General features: G+C 38.0%; 1 protein-coding gene across 7 annotated transcripts in view; it reads right to left on the minus strand.

The window, feature by feature from the left end:
- Positions 1–9,978: 9,978 nt before the first annotated feature.
- The window catches only part of ppp2r5ca (protein phosphatase 2, regulatory subunit B', gamma a), a 181,578-nt gene continuing 166,414 nt past the window's right edge, over positions 9,979–25,142 (minus strand). For 4 of the 7 annotated variants that reach the window (XM_043697390.1, XM_043697387.1, XM_043697392.1 and 1 more), the window contains 4 exons: positions 24,335–24,407; positions 22,574–22,639; positions 16,594–16,710; positions 9,979–12,984 (listed from right to left, as the gene is read on the minus strand). In XM_043697390.1, coding sequence (XP_043553325.1) covers positions 12,850–12,984; positions 16,594–16,710; positions 22,574–22,639; positions 24,335–24,407 — 391 coding nt within the window. In that variant the 3' untranslated portion in view covers positions 9,979–12,849. Of the gene's footprint in view, positions 12,985–16,593; positions 16,711–22,572; positions 23,603–24,334; positions 24,408–25,142 lie in introns of those variants that run through there. The other 3 variants (XM_043697388.1, XM_043697394.1, XM_043697391.1) reach the window with 2 other exon arrangements.

Here is a 25,142-nt window from a genome sequence, read left to right on the forward strand (position 1 = left end):
AGATGTAACAAATTTAGATTTCCAAAAGGCATCCAAAATGATATTGTACATTAGACTACTTAATAAGATCCAGTGGTGTTGGGAGTAATATGAGTATGGATGGAGGATTGGCTAAATAATAAAAGGCAGAGTTGGAATAACAGGGGCATTCTTCGGATGGCTACTTGTAATTAGTGGAGTCCCACAGGAATCTGTGCTGGGACCAAAATGATTTACAAGATATGTTAACCTATGATCTATATATTAACAATCAAAATTTGCAGATGACAACTTTGAACTATTTCAAACATTAAGAATAGTAAGAAAAACAGGCTTATATATAGCAGATTAAATATGATTCAGAAAAAACGTGACTTTTTTTAAAGGAAAAATGAGCACAGTTCTAGAGGGGATGCAAAAAAAGAATTCAAGGCATAAAAGAGGGCACAAAAAATTTCAGAATCTGCTAACACCACCCTTGCAGGCAGTCTTCAGGTAGGTTCCACTCGAGTCTGTTTGCAAGTTGATTAAAACTCAAGTCGGAACATAATGCAGGACAATGTAAATGAGTCATTTGTAAGTACAGGAAATATTCACATGCCAAAAATTGTACCCCCAAATGACATCGTGTTCCTATATACAAGCATTCATAAATCGGGACCCCGCGTATTTAAGAAACAGAATGAGACAACAAACAGGTATCATCTTTCTTTGGTTGTACTACTGTTAACATGTATTTCAATGTGTCAACCCTCCAAATATTGCCATTTAGCTCCATCTCAAACAGTTCCACTTGAAACTTCGGAATGCTGCACTTCATTGAGGATCAATATTGCATAATACTGAAGTTTCGATACTGCATTGCACTAAAAATTGTTGATTATGTTGAATCAGTCTGCGTACAGGTGTTTGAAATTGTTCGCGGCTTCAATTATATCACGTGGTCTGTTCTGTTTCAGTTTGAATCTCGTGCCTTGTCACTGGACAGAAATCTGTGCGGACTGGTCGTTCTCCCACAGCTGGACCATTGGCATCTATTAGGTAGAAGATTTCAGAAAGTAGAGTGTGAATCTGCCAAGTGTATTGAATTGTTGATCATTTATACACTGTGAGACAATCACTTCGACTGTACTGTAGAATGCCACTTATTGACGTAGTTGCTCCTGTGTCTACGATTTTAGCTGTGTGTGTCATTCTGCCTTTTCAGGACATGCGATACCAATGCGGAAAGCCTGTCATTTTCTGAAATTTGGTTGATTCTCAACCTCACTTACGTATTTATTTTTGTGCATCATTTTAACTTTAGTTACTGCCAGTGTTGTGATGTTGTACTGAGTCATTTGTGTTTTGTTCTGTGATCTGCTTTGGCCTTTGGAACCACGTGCAAGCCGAATTTCCCTCGTCTCACGTCAAGAAATGCCGACAGCATTTTAGTAAGTAAACCCGTGACTGTTATTGATATTATTGGTTTGTTGCATTTTGCTGATTACAGTAACAATCGTGACTGCACCTTAAGCATTAAATTGCTGTTGGCCTGCCTTCCTGTCCATCCTAAAGTAATAAAGACTTTCTCTTGCTCAAAAGATCCTTCCTGAAGGTTTTTGTTGTGGAGGCAATGACTAACTCATTGAGCTTGACATTTCTCTTCAGAAATGTCACTTATTTTCCTGTTGCGCCATTTTAAAAAAAAATGGTGGATAGACTCATAGAGCATGTTATTCCTTAACTTCTTACCTTGGACAAGTTTTTGAGAAGCTTTGAAATTTTTTTTCTGGACCTTTCTGACCATCTATGGAAAAACTTAATTCTGTAAAATACCACCTTGTCAATGGCAAGCAAGAGTTTGAGTTCTCAGGATTACCTAAAGTTTGGATCTGTGGAATAGAACTGCATATGGTTTGAATAGTTACAGTTGTGAATTGTGTCACTGGATGTTCAATCCATAATTATGTTGGACTACAATTGGAATAAATAAACAGGTCAGTCAGACTAGCAGACTGACAGTAGTGGGGTAATGCCAGGATTAGTGCTTGTCCCAGCTATTCACAATCTATCAATTATTTGATTATAGGGACCAAATGTAGTATTTCTATGTCTGCTAATGACAAAGTGAAGAAGGAATGGGAGTTATGAAGAAGATGCAGATGCCTCATGACATTGATAGTCTACCATGTTCTCACTCACTCAGCTGGAGTATAATGAGGAAAACTGAGAGGTTATCCATATTTATACAGTCAGTTGTACAACATGGAAACAGACTCTTCAGTTCAACTCATTCATGCTGGCCAGATATTCTAAATTAATCTAGGTGCATTTGTCAGCATTTGACCTGCATTCTCCCCGCCTCCCCCCCAGGCCTTGCAATTCATGTACCCATTCAGATGCCTTTTAAATGTTGCAATTGTGCCAGCCTCCACCAGTCCCTCTGGCAGCTGATTCCACACACAGACCGCTCTCTGCATGAAAATAATGCACCTCAGGTCCCTCTTAAAGCTTTCCCTGCTTATCTTAAATCTGTGCCCTCTAGTTTTAGTCTCCCCTAACCTGGGGAAAAGTCCTTGGCTATTCACCCTATCAATGCCTCTCAGGATTTTATAAACTTCTGTAAGGCCAGCCTCAGTCTCCAATGTTGATCGGAAAACAGCCTCAGCCTATTCAGCCTCTCCTTGAAGCTCAAACCCTCCAACCCTAGCAACATTTCTTGTAAATCCTTTTGGAACCCTTTCAAGTTTCACAACATCCTTCCCGTAGCAGGGAGACCAGAAGTGAATGCAGTATTCCAAAAGTGGCCGAACTAAGGTCCTGCAACATGACATCCCAATTCCTATACTCCGTGCACTGGCCAATAAAGGCAAGTGTACCAAATGTCTTCATCATACTTGGAGAAAGTGAGGACTGCAGATGCATGAAGGGCTTTTGCCCAAAACATCGATTTTCCTGCTCCTCAGATACTGCCTGACCTGCTGTGCTTTTCCTTCATCACTACTTGTCTACCTGCAACTCCACTTTCAGGGAACTATGAACTTATATCCCATGGTCTCCTTGCTTAGCAACATCTAAAATTTACAAATTGTACAAGTCCTGCTCTGATTTGCCTTACAAAAATGCAACATCTCACAGCTGTCCAAATTAAATCCACCTACCACTTCTTGACCCATCAGATCAAGGTCCTGTTGTACCCTGAGATAACCTTCTTCACTGTTCACTATTCCAGCAACTTGGGATAATGTGCAAACTTACTGACCATACTTACACATTCAAATCATTTATATAAATGACAAAAAGCAGTGAGCCTAACACTGATCCTTGTGGCACAGACTTCCAGTCTGAAAAACAACCTTCAAGCCAGTTTTGTATCCAAATGGCTTGCTCTCGTTGAATTCCATATGATCTAACCTTGCTAACAAGTCCACCATGTGGAACCTTGTTGAACACCTTGCTGAAGTCCATATTAACAACATTCACTGCCTTCAATCTTTGTCACTTCTTCAAAAAACTCAATCAAGCTAGTGAGACACAATTTCCCATGCACAAAGCCATGTTGACAATCCCTGATCAGTCCTTGCTCTTCCAAATATATGTAAATCCTGTCCCTCCAACAATTTACTCACCACTGACAACAGGCTCACTGGATTATACTTCCTGACTTTTCTTTACCACTTTTCTTAAAATAATAATCCCACATTTAGCCACCATCCAGTCATATGGCACTTCACCTATGTCTATCAATAATTTAAATATCTCAGGGGCCCAGTAATCATTTCTCTAGCTTACTACAAAGTTCTGGTGATCAGGTTCCAGAGATATATCTGCCTTTTTACATTTTAAGAAGTCCGGTACCACCATCTCTGTAATATGGGCATTTTTCAAGATATCGTTATTTATCACCAAGTTCTCGAGTTTCCATATGCGGTACAGTGGCTCAGAGGTTAGCCCTACTGCCTCAGTGCTGTGAACCCAGAATAACCTCTGCCCGCTAGCGATTGTCTGTGTGAAGCTTGCACATTCAGTGTGTGTGGGTTACCTTTCGGTGCTCTGGTTTCCTCCCACAGTCCAGGGATGTGCAGGTTAGGTGGGTTAACATTGCAAATGCAGGGCTACAGGAATAGGACAGAGAGATGAGTCTGGTTGGGATGCTCTTTGGAGGGTCATTGTAGACCTGATGGCCGAATGGCCTGCTCCCGCACTGTTGTGATTCTATGGTTCTCCACAGTAAATACTGATGCAAATTACTAGTTTAGTATCTCATCCATTTCCTGCAGTTCCACACACCAACAGTCTTGTTGATCTTTTAAGGGGCCCCATTCTATCCCTTGTCAGTCTTTTGTCTGTAATCTATTTCTAGAATCTCTTTAGATTGTCCTTAATCCTATTTGGCAAAGCTAGTTATTGAATGAATAAAAATGCAAAATATTTCTTAAATGCTGAGAGATTGGGAAGTGTTGATGTATAACAGGATCGTTGTCCTCAAGTCATTGAAAGTAACATTCAGGTAAACAATTAGGAAGGCAAATTGTACGTTGGCAGTTGTTGTTAGAGGACTTGACTGGAGGAGTAAATAAGTCTTGCTATAATTATAAGGATCTTTATTCAAACTACACCAGGAATACGGTGTACAATTTTGGTTGTCTTACTCGCCATACTCTGGTTTCAAACCTCCGCTGCCTTGCTGTCAGACCCATAAGTGGGAAAGGCTTCAGGAGTAAACCTCAAAATCCAGAGTTAGGGCCCTGAAGGCAGTTCATCATTATCTACAACCTCATTCTGGCAGCTCCTGTGATGGCTCTGGTACCAAACTGCTTTGCTGTTTCTTTGGATTAGCCGGTACCGTGGAGAACAGCTTGTTCCCCATATCGCACCACCTAGGCTTGCATCCTACTACCACTGCAGCTAGAGACGTCACTCCAGCCTCGCCCAACTAGCAACTGCCACCCCCCCTGTTAAGACATCACTAGATTAGCGTAGAGCATGATGCCAGGGGTTGCTCCTGATGGTGGGAGGGATTTTAAGATCCCACTGGACAGCTATCCCCATCTCAAGCTGGGCAGCCCCCAGCCACTAAGGTGCTGTCCTGCCACAATTTGCTCTCTGATTTGGTTCATGGGAATAGGAATTTCAGATTGCAATCACAGCGCCAAACAACAAGAGACCAGCTCTAAAACTGGGAAGTTGGGACATCTGGACAATGATGACCGGCCTCCCAGAAAATCTCCAGGCCATCAGTGACTCTAGGAAATCAGCTGTCATAAATAACAAGCTCAAGAGACTCAATGTGGACATAGCCGCTCTCCAGGAAACAAGGTTAGCAATGGCAGGCTCACTTGAAAGGACTACCCTGTACACGTTTTACTGGCTGGGGAAGGGCGCTGATGAATCCAGAGAGCACGGAGTCGGCTTCATAGTAAAGAACAGCCTGATGAACACAGTAGAACCAGGCAGCAATGGCTCAGAGCGACTCATGACTCATTGCCTCAACACCACCATAGGGCCAGTCATCCTGGTCAGCGTGCATGCCTCAACTCCGTTCTCTGCACTAGACACGAAGGACAAGTTCTACTACAATCTTGCATCCCTCATTAGCAACATCCCTAGGAAGAAGCAACTTGTTTTTCTGGGTGATTTCAACAAGTGGGTGCAGACTATGACTTGTGCCCCTCTTGCCTTGGGCATTTTGGTGTGGGCAAAATAAATGAGAACAGAGAGCGAGCTGTGCATTGCCAACTACTACTTCCAGACAAAGCCTCAGCACACAGTTTTCTGGAGACACTCATGCTCAAAGCATTGGCACTAATTTGATCTGATGCTAGTTAGGTGCGCTGCCATCAAACACATTCTCCATGCACACACTTACCATAGTGCAGACTGTGAAACAGACCACTCCTTTATTGTGTTACAAGATTAGGCTGCAACCGAAGAGATTCCATCGCACTAAGCAACAGAGGAACCCTCACATCAATGTCAGGAAGATGTCCCAGCCAGACCTTATGCTGCAACGGTTCTCTTTTAAGAGAGAACTCAGTATCTTGCGACATGGAGACTCTGCCACAGAGAAGAGGGAAACCTTGCGGGATACCATGCACCAGACATCCCTGGCTATCTTTGGGAAGAAGACCTGCAAGACCTGACTGGTTTGAAGCTAAGGCAACTGAGATGACCCCCATCATAGCAAAGCATGTTGCCCTAGCTGAATACAAGCTGTCAGCTAGTGGGAAGAACCTGCAGACTCTTGGGGCTGCCAGGAACAAGGTTCAGCAGACTGCCAAGCATTACACTAAGCAGTACTGGACATAGCTAAGGGAGGAAATTCAAACGGCTGCTATAACGGGGACCATTAGGGGAATGTACAAAGGTATCAAGGCAGCACTAGGACCAGCTCAGAGCAAAACAACCCCTCTCAAGTCCTCTACTGGGGCCAGCAGATGGAGAAGTGGATTGAATACTACCCTGATCTCTGTTCCAGAAAGTATGACCTTGCATGAGAACACAGCAAGGTCATTGACAGCCTGGCCTCAGATAAGGCCCCGGGTAGCAACGGGATTCCTCCTGATCTGATCAAGTGCTGCAAGAGTAGCTTATTGCTCCCATTGCATTAAGTCCTCTGTCATGGCTGGCAAGAAGGGGCTGTACTATATGCCATGAGGAATGCTAAGATCATTGCCCTCCACAAGAACAACTACAGAGGCATTTCTCTCCTCAACACTGTCGGGTCATTTTGACTCATTTGCAGAAACTGGCAGAACATGCAGACCCAGAGTCACATTGTGGCTTTTGAGCTCAAAGGTCAACAGTAAACTTGATCTTCTCCATTCGCCAACTGCAGGAGAAGTGCAGAGAACATAAAATGCTTTCATTGACCTCACCAAGGTGTTTGACCGAGTCAGCAGAAATGGCCTTTTCAAGGTTCTCCTGAAGATCAGCTGCCCACCAAAACTGCTGAGCATGATAGAATCCTTTCACAGCAGTTCTAGCAGATCAACGACCACATACAAATGTGATCAGAATTGTCACTCCAGCATTTGTCTCTTCAGTCACAAGCGATGTTGCTTCAGGGAAGCAGAAAGCCAGAACGAGGATGCAACCCATGGTCAGCCATGACTGCAAGGGGCCTCACTCACTCACTCATATCACCATAGAGGGAAAAAGGTTCACTAAACTAAACAATCACTGCTATTCCATGGACCAGTGAGCAGTGAGAGAGGAGACTGGGTCGATATTCTCAAGCATTTTGATGAATGAGGGTGATCTCATTAAAACATTTCAGACTTTACAAGGTTCTATAGAGTAGTTGCAAGTAGGATGTTTCCCCTGACTGGGGTAATATAGAAATAGCAGGTGCAGTCACACAATAAGAGGTAGGCCATTTACAACTGAGATGAAGAATCATCTTTTCAGGAAGAGGCTGGTGAATATTTGGAATTTCCTATCCATAGGGATCTGGAGGCTTGGTAATTGAGCATAATCAACAAAGATTGATAAATTTCTAGATATTTCCATCAAGGGACGCAAAGACATTGCAGGAAAATGGTGTTGAGGTCAATCGGCCATGATCTAGCTGAATAGTGGTGCAGGACTGATTTGTACAAAAGGCTTACTGCTGCTTCCACTTTGTGTTTCTACTACTACGTCTTACCTTAAATAAAACGGACATACATTTTCTATTTGTAACATTTAGATTAAAGAGAGTAATCTATTTACTTTTGTATTCATAGTATTTTGGGCTTTTCACTATGAGAAAGGTCAGTGCAGATTGTCATAATTAGATTGAGATGAGGAATCTGAATTATTTGATTTAAAGTCAGAGATGTACAGCACGGAAACAGACCCTTCAGTCGAACTCGTCCATGCCGATCAAATAAGTCTAGTCCCATTTGCCAGCAGTTGGCCCTATACCTCTAAACCTTTTCCTAATCATGTACCCATTCAGATACCTTTCAAATGTTATTGTCCCAGCCTTCACCACTTCCTTTGGAAGCTCATTCCGTACATACATCACCCTCTGTGTGAACAAGTTGCCCCTTAGGTTCCTTTTTAATTCTTTCCTATCACCTTAAACCTATGCCCTTTTGTTTTGGAAACCCCCACCCGAGGGAAAAGACCTTGTCTTTTTACCCTATCCATGTCCCTAATGATTTTATAAACCTCTATAAAGTCATCCCTCAGCCTCCAATGCTCCAGGGAAAATAGCCGCAGCCTGTTCAGCCTCCCCTATAGTTCAAACTGTCCAACCCTGGCAACATCCTTGTAAATCTTTTCTGAACTCTTTCAAGTTTCACAACATCCTTCCTACAGAGAGAGACCAGAATTGAACGCAGTATTCCAAAAGTGGCCTAACCAATGTCCTGTACAGCCCCAACTCCTATATGCAGTGCACTGATCAATAAAGGAAAGCAGACCAAATGCCTTATTCACTATTCTACCTACCCGTGTCTCCACTTTCAAGGAATTACAAACAAGGAAGTATAGGAACAGGCCCATCGGCCCTCCATGCCTGTGGTGACACATTTTGCCCTTCCATATTAAAAGTCTTCACTTACATGATCTGTATCCCTCTATTCCTTTCCAAATCATGAATTTGTCCAGGTGCTTCTTGAATCCTGCTATTGTGTCTGCTTCCACCATCACCTATAGCAGCACATTCCAGGCACTCACCATCACTTGTTAAAAACATGCCTTGCACATCTCTTCAATTTCTCCCCCATCCCACTCTCGCAATTGAACTTGTGGCTCCCAGTAATTCAACCCTCCACCCTGGGAAAAAGCCTCATACTTTCCACTCTATCCATGCCATTCACAATCTTTTAAACTTTTATCAAGTCACCCCTCAACCTCCTGCATTCCAGTGAAATCAAATCCAGTCTATCCAACCTTTCTTCATACCCGAAATCCCCCATACCAGGCGACATCCCAGTCAATCTTTTCTGTAACCTCTCCAAATCATTCACATCCTTCTAGTAGTGTGGTGACCTCACTGAAGTTCAATAAATCTGCAGCATAACCTGTCCATCCTTATACTCAATGCCCCTTCCAATGAAGGCAAGTCACAGGCCTTTTTTACTATCTTATCAACTTGCACTGCCACCTACAGTGATTTGTGGATCTAGATCTCTATGCACATCAATACACCGAAGGGCTCTGCCATTCGCTGTATATTTTCTACGTGTACTTGATCTTCAAAAATGCATCACCTCACGAGGTCTTCCAAGACCTTTGTTCAGCAACACTTCCCTGTACCTTACCAATAAGTGTGTAATTCCGGCCCTGATTTGCTTTTCCAAAACGCAGTAGCTCACATTTATGTAAATTAAATGCATCTGTCACTCCCTGGCCTATTGACCTATCCAAACAAGATCCCATTGTACGCTGAAATGACTTTCTTCGCTGTGTACTATCATCACCAATTTTTATGTCATCTGCAAGCTTACTAACTATACTTATGTTCACATTCAAATCATTTATATAAATAACAAAAAGCAGTGGACCTAGCACTGATCCTTGTGGCACACCACTGGTCACAGGCCTCCAGCTTGAAAAGCAACCCTCCACCACCACCACCCTCTTCTACCTTTTGAGCCAACATTTGTCCAACTTGGTTTTGTTCGCTCAACTTAAAAAGGTCCAAAATGATAAAAGGAATACACAATAAACAGTAAATTAGAAACAAAAAATGTGACAAACATAAGCCCAGAATGTTTTCACCAGAAGTTGAAATTGTGATGCAACGTACTACTGGAATGTTAAATCCACAGTTACATTGCTTAAATGAAATAGTAAGCAGAAACCAACTGAACATTGGTCACTCTAGTTTACAGACTTTAATAGATAAAATTAATGTTATTTTAATTCTGTAACTGTAAAAGGTATTCTAAAATTCCAAACTGGATAAAAGTGGGTTAAAATCAAAAAAACATACTGTGTTTGAATAAACTCAAATTGTTGACTTTCAAAATTTTTACTCATGGCAAAGTTTTTGAAAGAAAAATATCTGTGCCATTTACCAACTTTTGGTAGTTACTAGGAAGTTTTATTCTGTACATAAGACCATTTTGTACAAAATATGAAATCTACTTTATTAGATATTACACTACTTAAAACAAAGTACAACATATGTACAATATTAAAATGAAGCCATTTATGTAGGTATCACACTAAAGGTCACTTGTCATATAACTGGACATTCTTCTTGTACAGGGCTTTTTTTAAAAAAAGCAAATACAAATGAACTTAAAAGATGTCAATCAGAAAGCTGCTTTTAAAGAAAAACAGGCACCAGATCAAGCTTTCGAATTACCTTTTCTTTAGACATTTAAGAATTTCTGTAACATATCAAACTGTTCACGCTGCTTCTAGGGTATCCATTTTGTGCTGGTTCATCTACAGAATGATCAAAAGACACTCTCAAGATGACTAAATTATGTCAGTATTCTAGAGTTTACATACCCTTTACTAAGTAATCATTTAGTTTTGAATTAAATTCTGTAATTAATGAATTGACAACAAATCTCAATGTTCTCCACAGTAACTAGCACTATAATAAAAATTTAGTACTGCAGAAACTCAGTAAGTATGGTAGCATCTGTGGAGAAAGAAACAAAGTTAACATTTCGAAATTACTCTTCTTTGGAACTCTGTTACACTCTCCACAGATTCTGCCATTCCTGCTGAGTTTTTCCAGCACACTGATTTTATTTCAGATCTCCAGCATCTGCTATATTTTGCTTTTATTTACAATACTAGTATTTTAGTAACAGCCCAAGGAGGTGAAAATGACCACAACCACCTGCACATCATCTAATTAAGCCAGATAGGACCGACCCTTTTTAATACAATACATTAATATGAAAACTCTCTCAATCATTCCAACAGAAAAAAGGTAATTCAAAGTTGTAATTTGGTGAATGTCAATCTTGATCAATAGGCAAGTTAAAATAAGGGAAACTGCTAAAGATAGGATCATATTCTAAACTGTATACAAACAATATACACTTGCTAGTGGCCAAAATAAAATTACATTCCTTCTTGAACACTTCACACAAACATACTGAACACCCAAAACCAATGAATGAGAGATAAACTACTCGTAAGCAAGATGGAAGTTCAAACAATGGTATGTAAATGAAACACAGCAAAAGCATGGAAGATGCCACATAGTAAAAGCACCCAAATGTTCGAAAAGGAAAGTTATTAGGGGCAGACTTCCATGATAACTGTTGAGAAGAAAAAACATGTAAAACAAAATAGATTTTCCAACATGCTTGAGCGAGATTATTTTAGCATTCACATTTCAAGTTAAACAGGAATTGCTTTCTGAAATTTGAATAAGTTTCTGCTGGGAGAACTTCCAAATTTTGATGTTTTTTCTTTACAGCCCTGAATACCTCTACAATTTTAAAATTCCTTTAGCATACTAGGCTCAGAATAAAATATTAAAGCAAGGTAAACAGAAGTTGAGAAGATAATTTAACTGAATGGTATTTGCAGATATTTTACATGCACCATTTTGCAACACAAATCTGATGATCAGCGATAGATTATAACCATTTCCAAAACTTGATGCTAAAGTTACATAAGCTTGATCAAACAAGAGTTTCGATAACATACGCACACGCTTCTGTTTTTTTATCTGACCAGTTTCTGATCATATTCAGCTATTTCACACAGCTTACAACAGACATATATATCTTGGTGTTTCACATGCCTAGACCATCATAGCCTCATTCTAATGGGTGTTGTAAAATCTAATACACATTAAAGTATGTGTGACATTTTTAATTCCTGAAATCTGGTGAGCATGAAATTATGAGAGTGACAATTTTCCAGATCCATTCTCTACAAAGGATCTCAAAGTTCTTAGTTTTGAGGCAGAACAATTTCATAAAGTAGACCAGCAAACTGGCAAGACAGATTATAAAAATACCAGGAAAGTTACTCAAGAACATTAATACACGAGGAATGGATTAAAATAGCAAACCCTGAGAATTCTTGCCTCAGCCAATTCAGGACATTGAAGAGTTCTATCAGAACTGTTAATAATCATTTTGTGTAACATACATGAAGACAGACATGTAGAGAACTTTGACAAACCTTACAAAAAACAAAATGCCAAAGTACCTAAATAAAAAGTTTAGATCTTAACCAATCCAGCAGGAATCAATAGTTATTTTATATATTAATGGGGAATTAGATCAGACTTAGAATTTCAAGTTAGGAATTTATCTAAAGTTGAAATCCTGTGTTTCAAATGATGTGGTACTATTGTACGGATAAAAATCATGTCAATATTTTTAATATCCCCAAAACAATTTTTTTTCATGTAGTACATTAATATAATTTACTTTAAAAATCAGGAGGGTTCCTTCTTTTAAATAGTCAGATTTAGTGCAAGATGTTTAAAATGAGTCCAGCAACTGTTGACATTTACATTTATACTAATATATTTTTGGATGCAATCGTATCCTGGCTTGAATACATTCAATGCAGAAAATTGGTTTTAGTACTAAAAACACAGTCTGTGACTTCTCAGGAAGAAATTTAGACTCATTATCCCATTTATTTTCAAATACAGATGTAAATAAAAGGATAAATATAAATGCTAAACAAATTTTATACAATGGCTCTGTGGACATGACGACTCTCAAATTTAGCTCCTTTTTTTTTAAAAACAGAGATTGTAGAAAGCACAATACCCTATGTACCATTGTTTGAACTACCCAGACTTGACTTCATATGTGGTAAAGTTATTGCCTACAAACTGGATTCAAGAAAGCGTTGACTTAAATGTATAGCTGATTGGTATGGCACAAAGCATAATAGCTTCTACAATAGACCAAGTTCAGAGAACAGCTTTATACAATATTCTTCTGTCGAAATAGCCTAATGCCCATCATGAGCAGATATAATTTCTTCAGCCCGGCGATGTGATTCCAAGGCTTTCACGGTGTAGATATCCTGAGGCAGTTCCGACTTGCGGCGCACAAGTGGACGATCCTTTCGAAGATCTTTCTGTGCCTGCAGAAAAGTAATGTTAATAATAGCTGCAACCAAAATAACTTTAGTTTTTGATTTGAAAAGATATGATTACAACAGTTTTTTAAACTTTACATTTCTGATTTAAATGATGGAAAGGTTATCGATCTGAAATGTAAACTATTCTCTCTTCACAGATGCGGCCTAACCTGCTGCATATTTCCAGAATTTTCTGCTCTCAGTAATTTAATTTTAAAGGAGTAAGTATTTATATCATGTTGATTTAAAAGCAATGTTTACCAAGACAGTAACTATTTTAACATATGTAGAACATATGTTTGAGATTGTTTTTGAGGAAGACATTTAGACTCACTATCCCATTTATTTTCAAATATAGGTTCAATAAAAAGATAAATGCCATACAAATTTTTATAACTCAATGGTTCTCTGGACATCACAAACTTAATGTTGTAGACTGTAGAAAGCACAATACCCATGTTCTATTGTTTGAACTACCTGTCAAGACCACCTAAGATTATTAAAAGACGTGGCAGCAAAGATAGGGAGTGGATTGATATGATATTCCAAATTGCCTAAGTTCTGGAACAGTTTCAGTGGTTTGGAAAAATGTTAATGCCTATTCAAAAAGGGAGTGAGGCAGAAAGTAGGACGTTACAGAGCATTTAGTTTACTATCTGTCTTTGAGAAATTGTTGGAATCCATTATTAAGGGAGTAGTAATGGGACATTTGGAAAGTCAAAACATGATCCATAGCATTAGATTGGTTTTAAGGGTAAATCATGTTTCACTAATTTGCTAGAGTTCTTCAAAGATATTACAAACAAAGTGGATAAGGGGGCTCCTCCAGATGTAGTATATTTGGACTTCCAGAAGTTAATACACAAGTAATAAGAGGTTAATAAGAGGTTAATACACAAGGTAATACACAAAATGACCAGTCAGAGGAAGTAGTAGATGCAAGAACTGTTACAACATTTAAAAGACATTTGGAAAGGTACATTAATATCAAAGGTTTAGAGAGATATTGGCCAAATGCAGGCAAATGGAACTAGCTTAGTTTGGGAAATCTGGTCAGCATAGGTGAGTTGGACCAAAAGGTCTGTTTCTCTGCTGTATGACTATAATAAGAGGCAATGTGTTAGCTTGGATACAGGATTAGCCAAGCAGAGTCAAGATAAATGGATATTTTTATGGCTTGCAAGATGTAACTAGCCTGGTGCCACAGGGTTCAAGCCTTAGCTATTTACAATCTATATTAACGACTTGGATGCAAGGATAGAAAGTACTACAGTCAAATTTGCAGTTGACACCCAAACAGGTGAGATAGTAATTTGCAATGAAGAATTAAGAAATTTACAAATGCCCAGATGAATGAGCAACCAGTTTGCAGATGGAGTTTAATATAGATAAGAGAGATGTTATCAACTTTGGTCGGAATAAAAAGGCAACTTATTATTGAAATGGAGAGAAACTTCATTCATGCTTTATTACAGAAGAATCTGGGTATCCTTGTGCAAGAGACGCAGAAAGCTAGTAGGCAGATAATGAAACTCAGTTTATTAGGGCAAATGGAATTTTGGTATTGGTTGTCAAAAGAATGGAGAAAGAAAGTCGGGAAGTGTTAGTGCAATGGTTCAAGACATTGGTGAGACAACATCCAGAGTACGGTATATGGTTTTGGCCAGCTTACTTGAGGAAAGGTGCAATTGCATTAGAGGCAGTTCCAAGTTCATTAAATTCCAGAGATGAAAAGCCTGTCTTACAAGTATACACCTAACTGCTGAATCTCTCCTTGTGAGAGTTTAAAAGGATGAGGTGAGATCTAATTAAGGTACACAAGATGCAAAAAGGGACTGTAAAGTGCGATACAATCTACAAGAGGTCATAGTTTTAGACTAAGGGGTGGCAGATTTAAAAGACAGAGAGGAGGAAGAATTACTTCTTTCAAAGAGTTGTAAATCTGTGGAATTCACTACTAGAGCATGATGGATGTTAGTACACAAATTTAAGGAACAGATAGACAAAATGGGTAAAGGGTTGTGGGGAGTGGGCAGGAAAGTGGAGTTGAAGCTGAGATGAGATCGGTCACCATTGTATTAATTGGAGGAAACAGGCTTGAGGGGCTGAATAACCTACTTCCGCCCTAGTCCTAATGCTTTTTGTACACAGAGCAAATTCTATTTTTATCCACTTGTGGCAAGATCCCATGCAGGGCCAAATGGATTCAATAAAAATAAACCTTAGACTGCTCCAAATTTTCTGCAATTTTTTTAAATGGGATACAACACCTTCATTATTTTAAATTTACACCATCATACCCTATGGGAGACTGATTAGCAAGGTGAGATCTAGCGGAATACAGGGAGAACTAGCCATTTGGATACAGAACTGGCTCAAAGGTAGAAGACAGAGGGTGGTGGTGGAGGGTTGTTTTTCAAACTGGAGGCCTGTGACCAGTGGAGTGCCACAAGGATCGGTGCTGGGCCCTCTAATTTTTGTCATTTACATAAATGATTTGGATGTGAGCATAAGAGGTACAGTTAGTAAGCTTGCAGATGACACCAAAATTGGAGGTGTAGTGGACAGCAAAGTGGGTTACCTCAGATTACAACAGGATCTGGACCAGATGGGCCAATGGGCTGAAAAGTGGCAGATGGTGTTTAATTCAGATAAATGAGAGATGCTGTATTTTGGAAAAGCAAATCTTAGCAGGACTTATACACTTAATGGTAAGGTCCTAGGGAGTGTTGCTGAACAACCTTGGAGTGCAGGTTCATAGCTCCTTGAAAGTGGAGTTGCAGGTCGATAGGATAGTGAAGGCGACGTTTGGTATGCTTTTCTTTATTGGTCAGAGTATTGAGTACAGGAGTTGGGAGGTCATGTTGCGGCTGTACAGGACATTGGTTAGACCACTGTTGGAATATTGCGTGCAATTCTGGTCTCCTTCCTATTGGAAGGATGTTGTGAAACTTGAAAGGGTTCAGAAAAGATTTACAAGAATGTTGCCAGAGTCGGAGGATTTGAGCTATAGGGAGAGGCTGAACAGGCTGAGGCTGTTTTCCCTGGAGCGTAAGAGGCTGAGGGGTGACCTTATAGAGGTTTACAAAATTATGAGAGGCATGGACAGGGTAAATAGGCAAAATCTTTTCCCTGGGGGCAGGGAGTCCAGAACTAGAGGGCATAGGTTTAGGGTGAGAGGAGAAAGATATAAATTAGACCTAAGGGGTAACTTTTTCCACACAGAGGGTGGTACATGTATGGAATGAGCTGCCAGAGGAAGTGGTGGAGGCTGGTACAATTGCAACATTTAAGAGGCTTTTGGATGGGTATATGAATAGGAAGGGTTTGGAGGGATATGGGCCGGGTACTGGCAGGTGGGACTAGATTGGGTTGGGATATCTGGTCAGCATGGACTGGTTGGACCGAACGGTCTGTTTCCATGCTGTACATCTCTATGACTCTATAAGAGAAAAATGTTTAAATGAAACAATGAATCTGCAAAGTTAAACAGAAGAATTAAATCTGATAATTCAACAGTGATCAATTTAGAGTCTCATGAGGCTTGTATATAAATTTCTTTCATGACGTTCATAAGAAGCAAAGTAGTATCATTTTGTAGCCATCTTATACCTGAGTTGCTTGATCTTCTACTGCCTTTCTGATCATCTGGATATCATCTATCAATGGACCATCTGTTTCCATAGCAACTGGACTATTCAAGCTACTGGGTTCAATATAAAGCTGATACTGAAAAATAAAATTTAAGTTTCATGTACAAATAAGCTGAAGTTTAATCTAAAAGTAAAAATGGATTAACAAATATCTAGAGAGATACCATATTTCAATTTGAAAACTAAGTGTGTCTCTGTCTGGATGCACAAAACATTCAAGAATTTACATTTGGTGCTACTTAAGTTTTAGTGGAAGAAAAATGCAAGTTTTGCTGAGGCACTAAACAAAGAAAAACCAAAGAGATGAATTCAGGTTTTATTAATGGCTGACTGTTCAGAGATACAGTCATCTTGGATTAGCCAATCTTAGCTACTAAGAAACAATGATACAATTAGTCAAACCTGTATCCATATTTATATGATCATATTGTAAGGATAGAACAAAGCTCAACTGTGATGCCTTGATGCCAAACCTCCTCCAATATTTAGGGTCAATGATCACAGCTAAATAATTACCAGTTTAGATGTGCGTGGATGGACACTTGGGTGGGGTGTGCATGTGCGGTGGGTGGCTGTGCAGGGTAACATGCACAAGTCTGAGGGTGAATGTCAGGGGGAAGATATCAACATTGTCACCATAACACACAAAGACCCAATATCTAATGGAGAAAAGTGGCTTAAAACTCAATGGGCCCGATGGAGGAGAGATTTAGAAATAGGCTAATTGCCTTCTCAGCAACATATCAACACAGGGTTCATACTCAACAAAGAATTCGCATAAATACAGGGGAATGAAGAAAGTATTCCATTTCAAAATAGAAAAAGTGTAAATATGCAGTTTAAAATTATCCTGAACTGACCAAAATGTGCTTAATATATACATTTCAATATACAAATAGAGCTTCACATACAAATAATGAGATAAATATCTAGAGAGATGGCATCTTTCACTGTTTACGTTTCCAACATGTAAATTTAAAACATCTGATATATAGCACAGATTACATAACATTTAACAATTTAAAACTCCCAGCGGTATATACAAAGTAGTCAATAGGAAAACATTCTCAGTGGAGTTGTGGTCCAGTATATCTAATTGGTACCGTCAGGCACTGGTGGTGCTTAAGCACCTATTTCTTGCCCTTTAAAATTGTGATATGCCAAGCATAAACCACAGTTCGGCTGACAATCAAGTTACTAGCTTTCCTTGCTGAGATATGCAGTTTATGAACATGCACTACCACTTCTAAGAATGTGCCATCATTTTGGGCAGGATTATTCTAATGTAATGTTAAAAGATTAAATTGTACTCTCTCTCTGGACATTAATGTCATGTTAAGGGTTAAACTGTACTATCTTTTTCCAAGAAGCTGAACATTCTGTCGCACAGATAACATGCAGAATGTAGATGACTCTCCACACTTCATTTGGGCAGCCATTTACTACTATTTTACTGCAATTATTAAATTAAACCCTCATTCTATCCCATCCATTCAGAAATGCTTTCATAGCCATCCCCAGCCAATCAAATTTGTTTGCGTGATCATTCCCCGATACTGAAGTACATCACACCTACATTGTTGGGGGAAATAGCGGAACCAGAACTTGTTTTCAGAGCCGCTCTGATGCTAGGACGTCTAACACCTACATTGTCTTGGGCAATAACTGAGTCAGGAAATGGTTAGCATAATGATTCCCCAGGATTAGGGATTTCACATTATCTCAGAGGATGACCTCATCCTACCACTGTACCTAGGGTAACGTGATTATTAGCAGGGGAATGGCCGCAGTACCTGTGAGCATTACCAACTGACCTACATAAAGGGGATATGTTTCCTTTGTTCAGGGCCTCTTAGACTCGACTCTGCAAGCTTGCGAAGAGTGTCAAAGGGGTCACCTAGCTTGTATAGGGTTTAATAAACTTTAACTCTTTGCAGAAGTTGCTGTGTGCAAATTGCATCTAGTGTGTGAAACCTCAGGAAAAGAACCTAACACTAAGTCTTGAATGGTTTGGTGCAAAGTTACTTATTGGACCAAGTTATGCACTTTACAGCTACCACACCTCAAACTTAAGTCACAAAAGGAGTATATTCAATAAGCTTCATATGCTAACCTTGTAAAGTAGGTAAATGGATAACGTTGCACGAAGGCACTGATTTACATAAGTAACAGCAAGTTCCATGGCACGTTTTCCTTTCTTCATTCACACCATTTGGGTCCTATATGCTGCAACTAATACTGAAAATCTTGCTCAAAGCAACTGTCATATCCCTTCAAAGTGGGATTTTATAGAAAAAATTATAATTTTTGGAAATCAGATAAAAAGTGAAAATTACATTTATTCTTTGCAGTTACTTTAGAACTCAAATTGGTTAACTGATAAAGCTGGTAGCTCCCTTCCCCATTTAGGGCAGTAAAATTTACAGTGAAATTCTAAAAGGTCACTGCATCTATTCTGAACTCAAGCCTACACAAAATATATTCATTTGAATTAATACGATCAAGCCTGATATACAACATCTTATGACATTGTTTTTATGCCTGATTTTATATGGATATCATTATGATCCCAGTTGATGCCAATATTGGAAAAGTCAGATCTTAAGAGTGAGATCTGGCTGAAAAAGTTTTATTCTTTTTGGTTTTTAAGGTTAGTCACTGAGCAGTATTCACAAGAGGCTACTTCAAACAAAACGACAAAATTTTATTTTTCATAGAGAAAACAAACTAGACCAACACTATACAGGAATTATTGAAACAAACTCTTTACAAATAGAGTACAAGACAAAAAGCTGACAAAATGGGATTTGATAATAGAAAAGACCAACTACCAAAGTGCTAATTAACGTCACCATCACTGAGTTCAAGAAATCAGCTAGATTTCCCCTAAATAGGTTCTAGGAAGGATCATTGGTTAATGTCCATGTAGACATAGGATGGAGGTAGGGTGATATTTAGTTGTGATACCTTCATAAAATAGTGGCATTGGACACACATGTTAAAAACAACCACTTCAATTGATATTGGACGTTTTAAGTTTCCAAAGAGTGATACCAGCTTCTGGAACCATACCTGGTAGAGTTGGGGGATTTGGGAGGGAAAAGACAAGGTTTACGAGAATTAAAGCTCCTAATTCCTGTGCGTACTATTATTACTTGTACTGAATACAACTATCCACACTGGTTTAAGGGTTCCCATATTTGTCCTTTTCGGATACACAGGTGTGTGAATAAAGATTGATTCCCAAGAACATACACTGGAAAGTGACAAAATGTCTACAGTATCTCCAATTTATCTTAGTCGTCACCAGAATTGAAACATTACCATTGCTTTTTTCCCCCACAGATGCAGCTAGACCTGCTGACTTTTCCCAGCAATTTGTTTTGTTTTAGATCTTCAGCATCTGCGGTTTTTTGTTTTAGATTTTTTACATCCCAACATATTTGCAAAGAAAATATTTTTGTTACCTTTTACATCTCTTAACTTTTTTTTTCTTCTCTATTCACTTATTGTGCTAAATGAACCAGTCAAACTTATTTTCTGACTCAGAATTTACACAGCTTGTTTAAAATTCTTCAAATTTCGTCACTTAAGGAGTTGCAAATTGCCTGTAGAGGGCACCATGTCTTTCTAAGGTTCAGTGTGATGCAAATACATTCTAAGCCAGTTGGTCAGGTTGAAACAGAGACAAATATCTTTTTCTTGTGGAGAATGTTTACTGACTAAGTCCTATCCCTCTTATCTCATATCCAGTGTCACAGATGCTTCCATCTGTATATGTTCAAACAATTAATATCCACATGAATCTAGCAATGATCACGCATTAACAATGATTAATGGTGAATGTAATGAATGGGACTGTCCACAAAGTTCGACCCAATGTCACCATGGGATTGTTACTTCATGCCATAAAGTATGAGTGATTTTGAGCTGCAGTCTTACACGCATCAGCAATTGAATCAAAATTTTGAAAATACTCAAGTGATGTGGATGTTTCTGACAAGGGCAGCATTTGTTCCCCATCTCTAATGTCCCTTGATCTAACTGGCTTGCCACAATAAACAGCCAACAACATCACCGTGGACCTGAATTTATATATATTAGATAAAAAATTGTTGATTACTTTTTTTACACAGAGGAAGAAGTTTGTGAACCAGATGGTTTTTCAGAACACTATGATAATTTCATGGTCACCATTAACAGTCTCATGTTTAATTCTAAATTTAGAAATTGAATTTATTTGAAGCAAATAAGTATACTTAACCAACAAAAAAAGCCACTAAGCATTAATCAATTATAAACTAATCTGCAATTGAAATTCTGTTAAGTCCCTAAAACATGAGTCAAATGCTCTGGACATTATCTAATGACATTAACACTATGCCACAATTGCTCCTTTTGTAATTCTGCAATGTTGAGATTCAAAATTGAGAGAATAGATTAACTGACCATGTGGCAACAATTTCTGAATTCTTAAAAACACATCAAATGACTAAAGTTTCACCATATGCACTCTGAAGAGGCACACGTATTTCCTAATTATAAGAGTTGCATGCTAAAATTGGGCATTTAGAGGTTACTACATTTTTAAAAATTATAAACGAAACTTTGTTATTTTACCCAAATGGATCTTGTGCATTTCAATACGCTTAGAAACAAATAACTTAACCACCTAAAGCTATAAAATATTCATCAGTTACAATCTAATACACAATGTTCCCCTTTAACAGAACTGAATACAGCATTACCCAACTTCAAATGTTTTGTCCACCTTTGAACGTGACACTACAAAATACTTCTAGCAAAATATCAATGGATCATTACTAAAGGAATTCACTCATTCATCTCTACTTGAGATTTTCATTTAATAAGAATTTCTCCTTTATAAATAATCCACAACAGGAGTATTTAAATAGCTCTACAACCCCTCTCCATCAAGCCCCATTCAGAGGTGCTTGACCCAGTGATTGAAATTTTATATAGTCTTGTTCTGGAGAGCTTTGATACATTTTTTAAATATCATGTTATTAAAAAAAAAATATCATAATTACAAACCACCTCATACCAGCTGATAAAGAAGTGGCATTGATGAATGTCATGGATACACAAAATAATATACAAGTACATTACAACAGTGAAAACAATTCATTAGCAGTGAAGTGCTTTAGGATATTTCAAGATTGTGAAAGGCAATATACTAAATGCAAGTTCATTTATCCTCTTTTAGATAACGAAAACACTATTTGCTGGCAAATACAGAGACTGGAACTGGAACTTGGGAACACAAGTAGGTTACTTGCTAGAGATAACAAGCTTTATACAACAAGATTGTACAGAAGATTACTCACATTTACTAAAAGGCATACAGCATAGTCCTGTTTTAAAATTATTTACCATAAAAATTGACTTATCCAGTAATTCTAATTAACCATGAATGAGCAGGAGTAAATTACACCAAAAAGATAAATTTATCACTTATACACACCAGAATATTAACACATGACATGTACCTGCACGATTTACTGTCAAATCTTTTATTCAGTAATGCATTGTGATCAATAATTATTAACAATTGAAAATTGAAAAATACACAAGCATGGGAAGATCTTGAAGTTAAAAAAGTTCATTCAAAGGGTTTGAGAAATTGAATTACAACATACTCTAAATGGAAAGGTTTATTGTAATTATCTATTTTTATTATACTACAATGAAAGATTGTACTGGTTCTGTACATTGAACTATTTGGAATGTTCTAAGTTTACAAGGTAGCTTCCTTCAGCTCTGTACATGCCATTAGCAATAGTGCCAAAATCCATCTCTAAGGAGATCTTTGTTCCTGATGATTAAGACATTTCATTTGTTCAGTGGGCTAATTTAAAAATCACATGACATTTTTAAAAAAAATTGAAGTTTTGGTGCATTTTGATACAAGTGCCTACCTGGTTTTTGGAGACAGGGCACATGGACAGTTCCCAGGATGACCAGTTTTGAAAGGAACCCAGTGTCTGATGAAAGGAAGTCACTTATGAAGTTTGGTTAAAATAAAGCATTTTAGGATGGTCAGTATTTATGGACAAATAACCTTAAGTCAGGTAAAGCACAGGAAAAGAAATACATTAGATCTTCCTCTACTTTTCCCAACAATGGAATTCAACTTCAACCTCAAAAGGGTGCATCTAAATGGTTGTCAGCATCCTTATCTCCCAAAGGATAACTGAAACTTTTATGTCAAATTACTGGTGTTTTGTTCTGTGGGCCAATGCCTACTAGCGGAGACTGGTCTAGTCAGTCTCTGGTATATTACACAGATAAAAAGAAGGAAAACCACTCTGACAGTTACTTTTAAAATGTACTAGTTAAGCATGATATATGCAGAGTTAATTCCACCATTCAGATCAAGCAAGATGTTTTTCTGAGGGATGGTAGTCATGCGGAGGAATGAATGGACAAAAGAAGAGAGAGAAACCTGCTTGGAGAAGAGTTACAAAGTCAGAAATCTCTCAGATATGGATAAGAAAAAGTTGAACATGTGCATTTGGAAAGGCCATTACCAATAACTCAGCAATTTACTATTGTTAAATTATTTACCAGATATACCAATGTTGGTCTTGTTGGGAGTAAAGTGGTTATAGAGGAAAAGATAGCTGCGCAGCATTAACATTCGCAGCTTGTCAGTCACTGTCAATTTCACTGACTCAGAAAATGATTGTCATTCTAGACACCGCTGCATGTTGCCCATATACCAGTTTTAGAGGATTAGAAAGAAAATCATATAGAATTCGGAGTAAAAAGGGAGTGCAGATTTATGCAAAAAGAAGTTCATCTTAAGGGTAGAGGTAGATGGTTGGATATAAGAAAAATATTTTGAAATTATCTATTTATACATCCTTACTTTAAGTGTTTTAAATAGTTCAGTAATTTTAGTAAATAATAAACAGAAGCAACAATGTTGCAAATCTACCCAGTGTCTTTGGTGTGGAAATGCACTCCAAACAACTCAAACAACTTATCTTTATATGAGTTATAACACTAAGGACAGACTACAACTACAAGTACAGGAAGACATATTTTAAATGTATATTCCCATATAAATTAGGCGACATGGTAGCTTTCTGTGCATTTCCAAATTAAATCTTGTGAGCTACCAGCAATTTTAAATGAAATGAATGAATTGACAGAGTTGATCAGATTAATCACACCTACAGCGACACTTGGTTGAAGTGCGTTGGGTTTGGGATAAGACTTGCCTCAAGTTGATTTTGGTGCCTGTTGCACTACCACAATTTTCATGGTTTGACACCAAACAAACAAAATAATTTGTGGATTTCTAATAAATCTGGATAAATAATTGGAATTGAAGTACAGAAGTAGATATTTCAAGTTAAAAACAATTGTTCTGAATGTCTTTTAAAGAAAGTTGCAAAAGCTATTATCAGATACAAGCACAAGCTTACAAAGATGACTCCAATTTATAAAGTTTGTAAAGCAATCCATTGCAAACTCATTTTCTGAATTTGATCGGACACGTACAATTGACGTAGCCCTCACAGATAAACTATTTTTATAAGTAAATAATCAACTTAATATAATCCAAATTCTGCGCTAAAAACAAATAACTTTGAAAGCTTTTCAATACAGCACATTTCACCTTTATATATTGTTCTATGGAGAGTATCATAATAGTGATGGTATAAACGTACCTGTGGATTTGCTTTTGCTAAATTCTCTATTTTGAGCCAAGCCTCTTCACGTTCTTTCAATTTTGCTTTCTCCCTAAACATTACAAAAGTGACAGTTTTGAGATACCTAAAGAAAATACTTTAATAGTTTGAACTCGCAATTATCTCAGACAGTGCATTAAAACAGCAATGGCAGTTTTGGTGGTATTGTCTTATCATCTGTGAAGTGAACACAGAGCTGTTCATCGTAAAATGTAATAACAATGGAACCAAAGTAGTTTACAGTGCAGGTAGCCATCATATGGTTCTTTGTTACAGCCACCGAAAACTGACTTTCACCTATTTATGTTAGTTTTAAACGATGGCCCTTTCATGATTACCTCCCCAACCAGATGAAGCAATTCTGAAGAATCATATTGGACTTGAAACATGAATTTTCTTTCTCGCTTGAAAGATACTGCCAGACTTTCTTCACAAGTTTCTGTTTTATTTCAGATGAAACAGTGTTCCTCTATTCATTTTTAAAACCTGTCACAATTATAAAAGCTGTTTAATTTCCTTTTGTCTCATCAGTCTAAATGGTCATGAATTAAACCATAACTACAGATGGATAATTTTCAATCCTAGACTTTGCAATAATGAATCTACACTTCATTTAAATTATTGAACTTAACAACTCCAAATGTTTCTAGCTTCTATTACTTCATCTGCCTAGACTCCATTTCATAAAAAAAAATCTTTGAATATATAAATTTAGTTCCTCATCCATATATGTCAGCAACATTTTACTGAGCATATGTTCTTGCTTCTCTTGTAATTTATTCCCTCA

Source organism: Chiloscyllium plagiosum, chromosome 10, assembly GCF_004010195.1.
Source record: "Chiloscyllium plagiosum isolate BGI_BamShark_2017 chromosome 10, ASM401019v2, whole genome shotgun sequence".
Lineage (NCBI taxonomy): Eukaryota > Metazoa > Chordata > Chondrichthyes > Orectolobiformes > Hemiscylliidae > Chiloscyllium > Chiloscyllium plagiosum.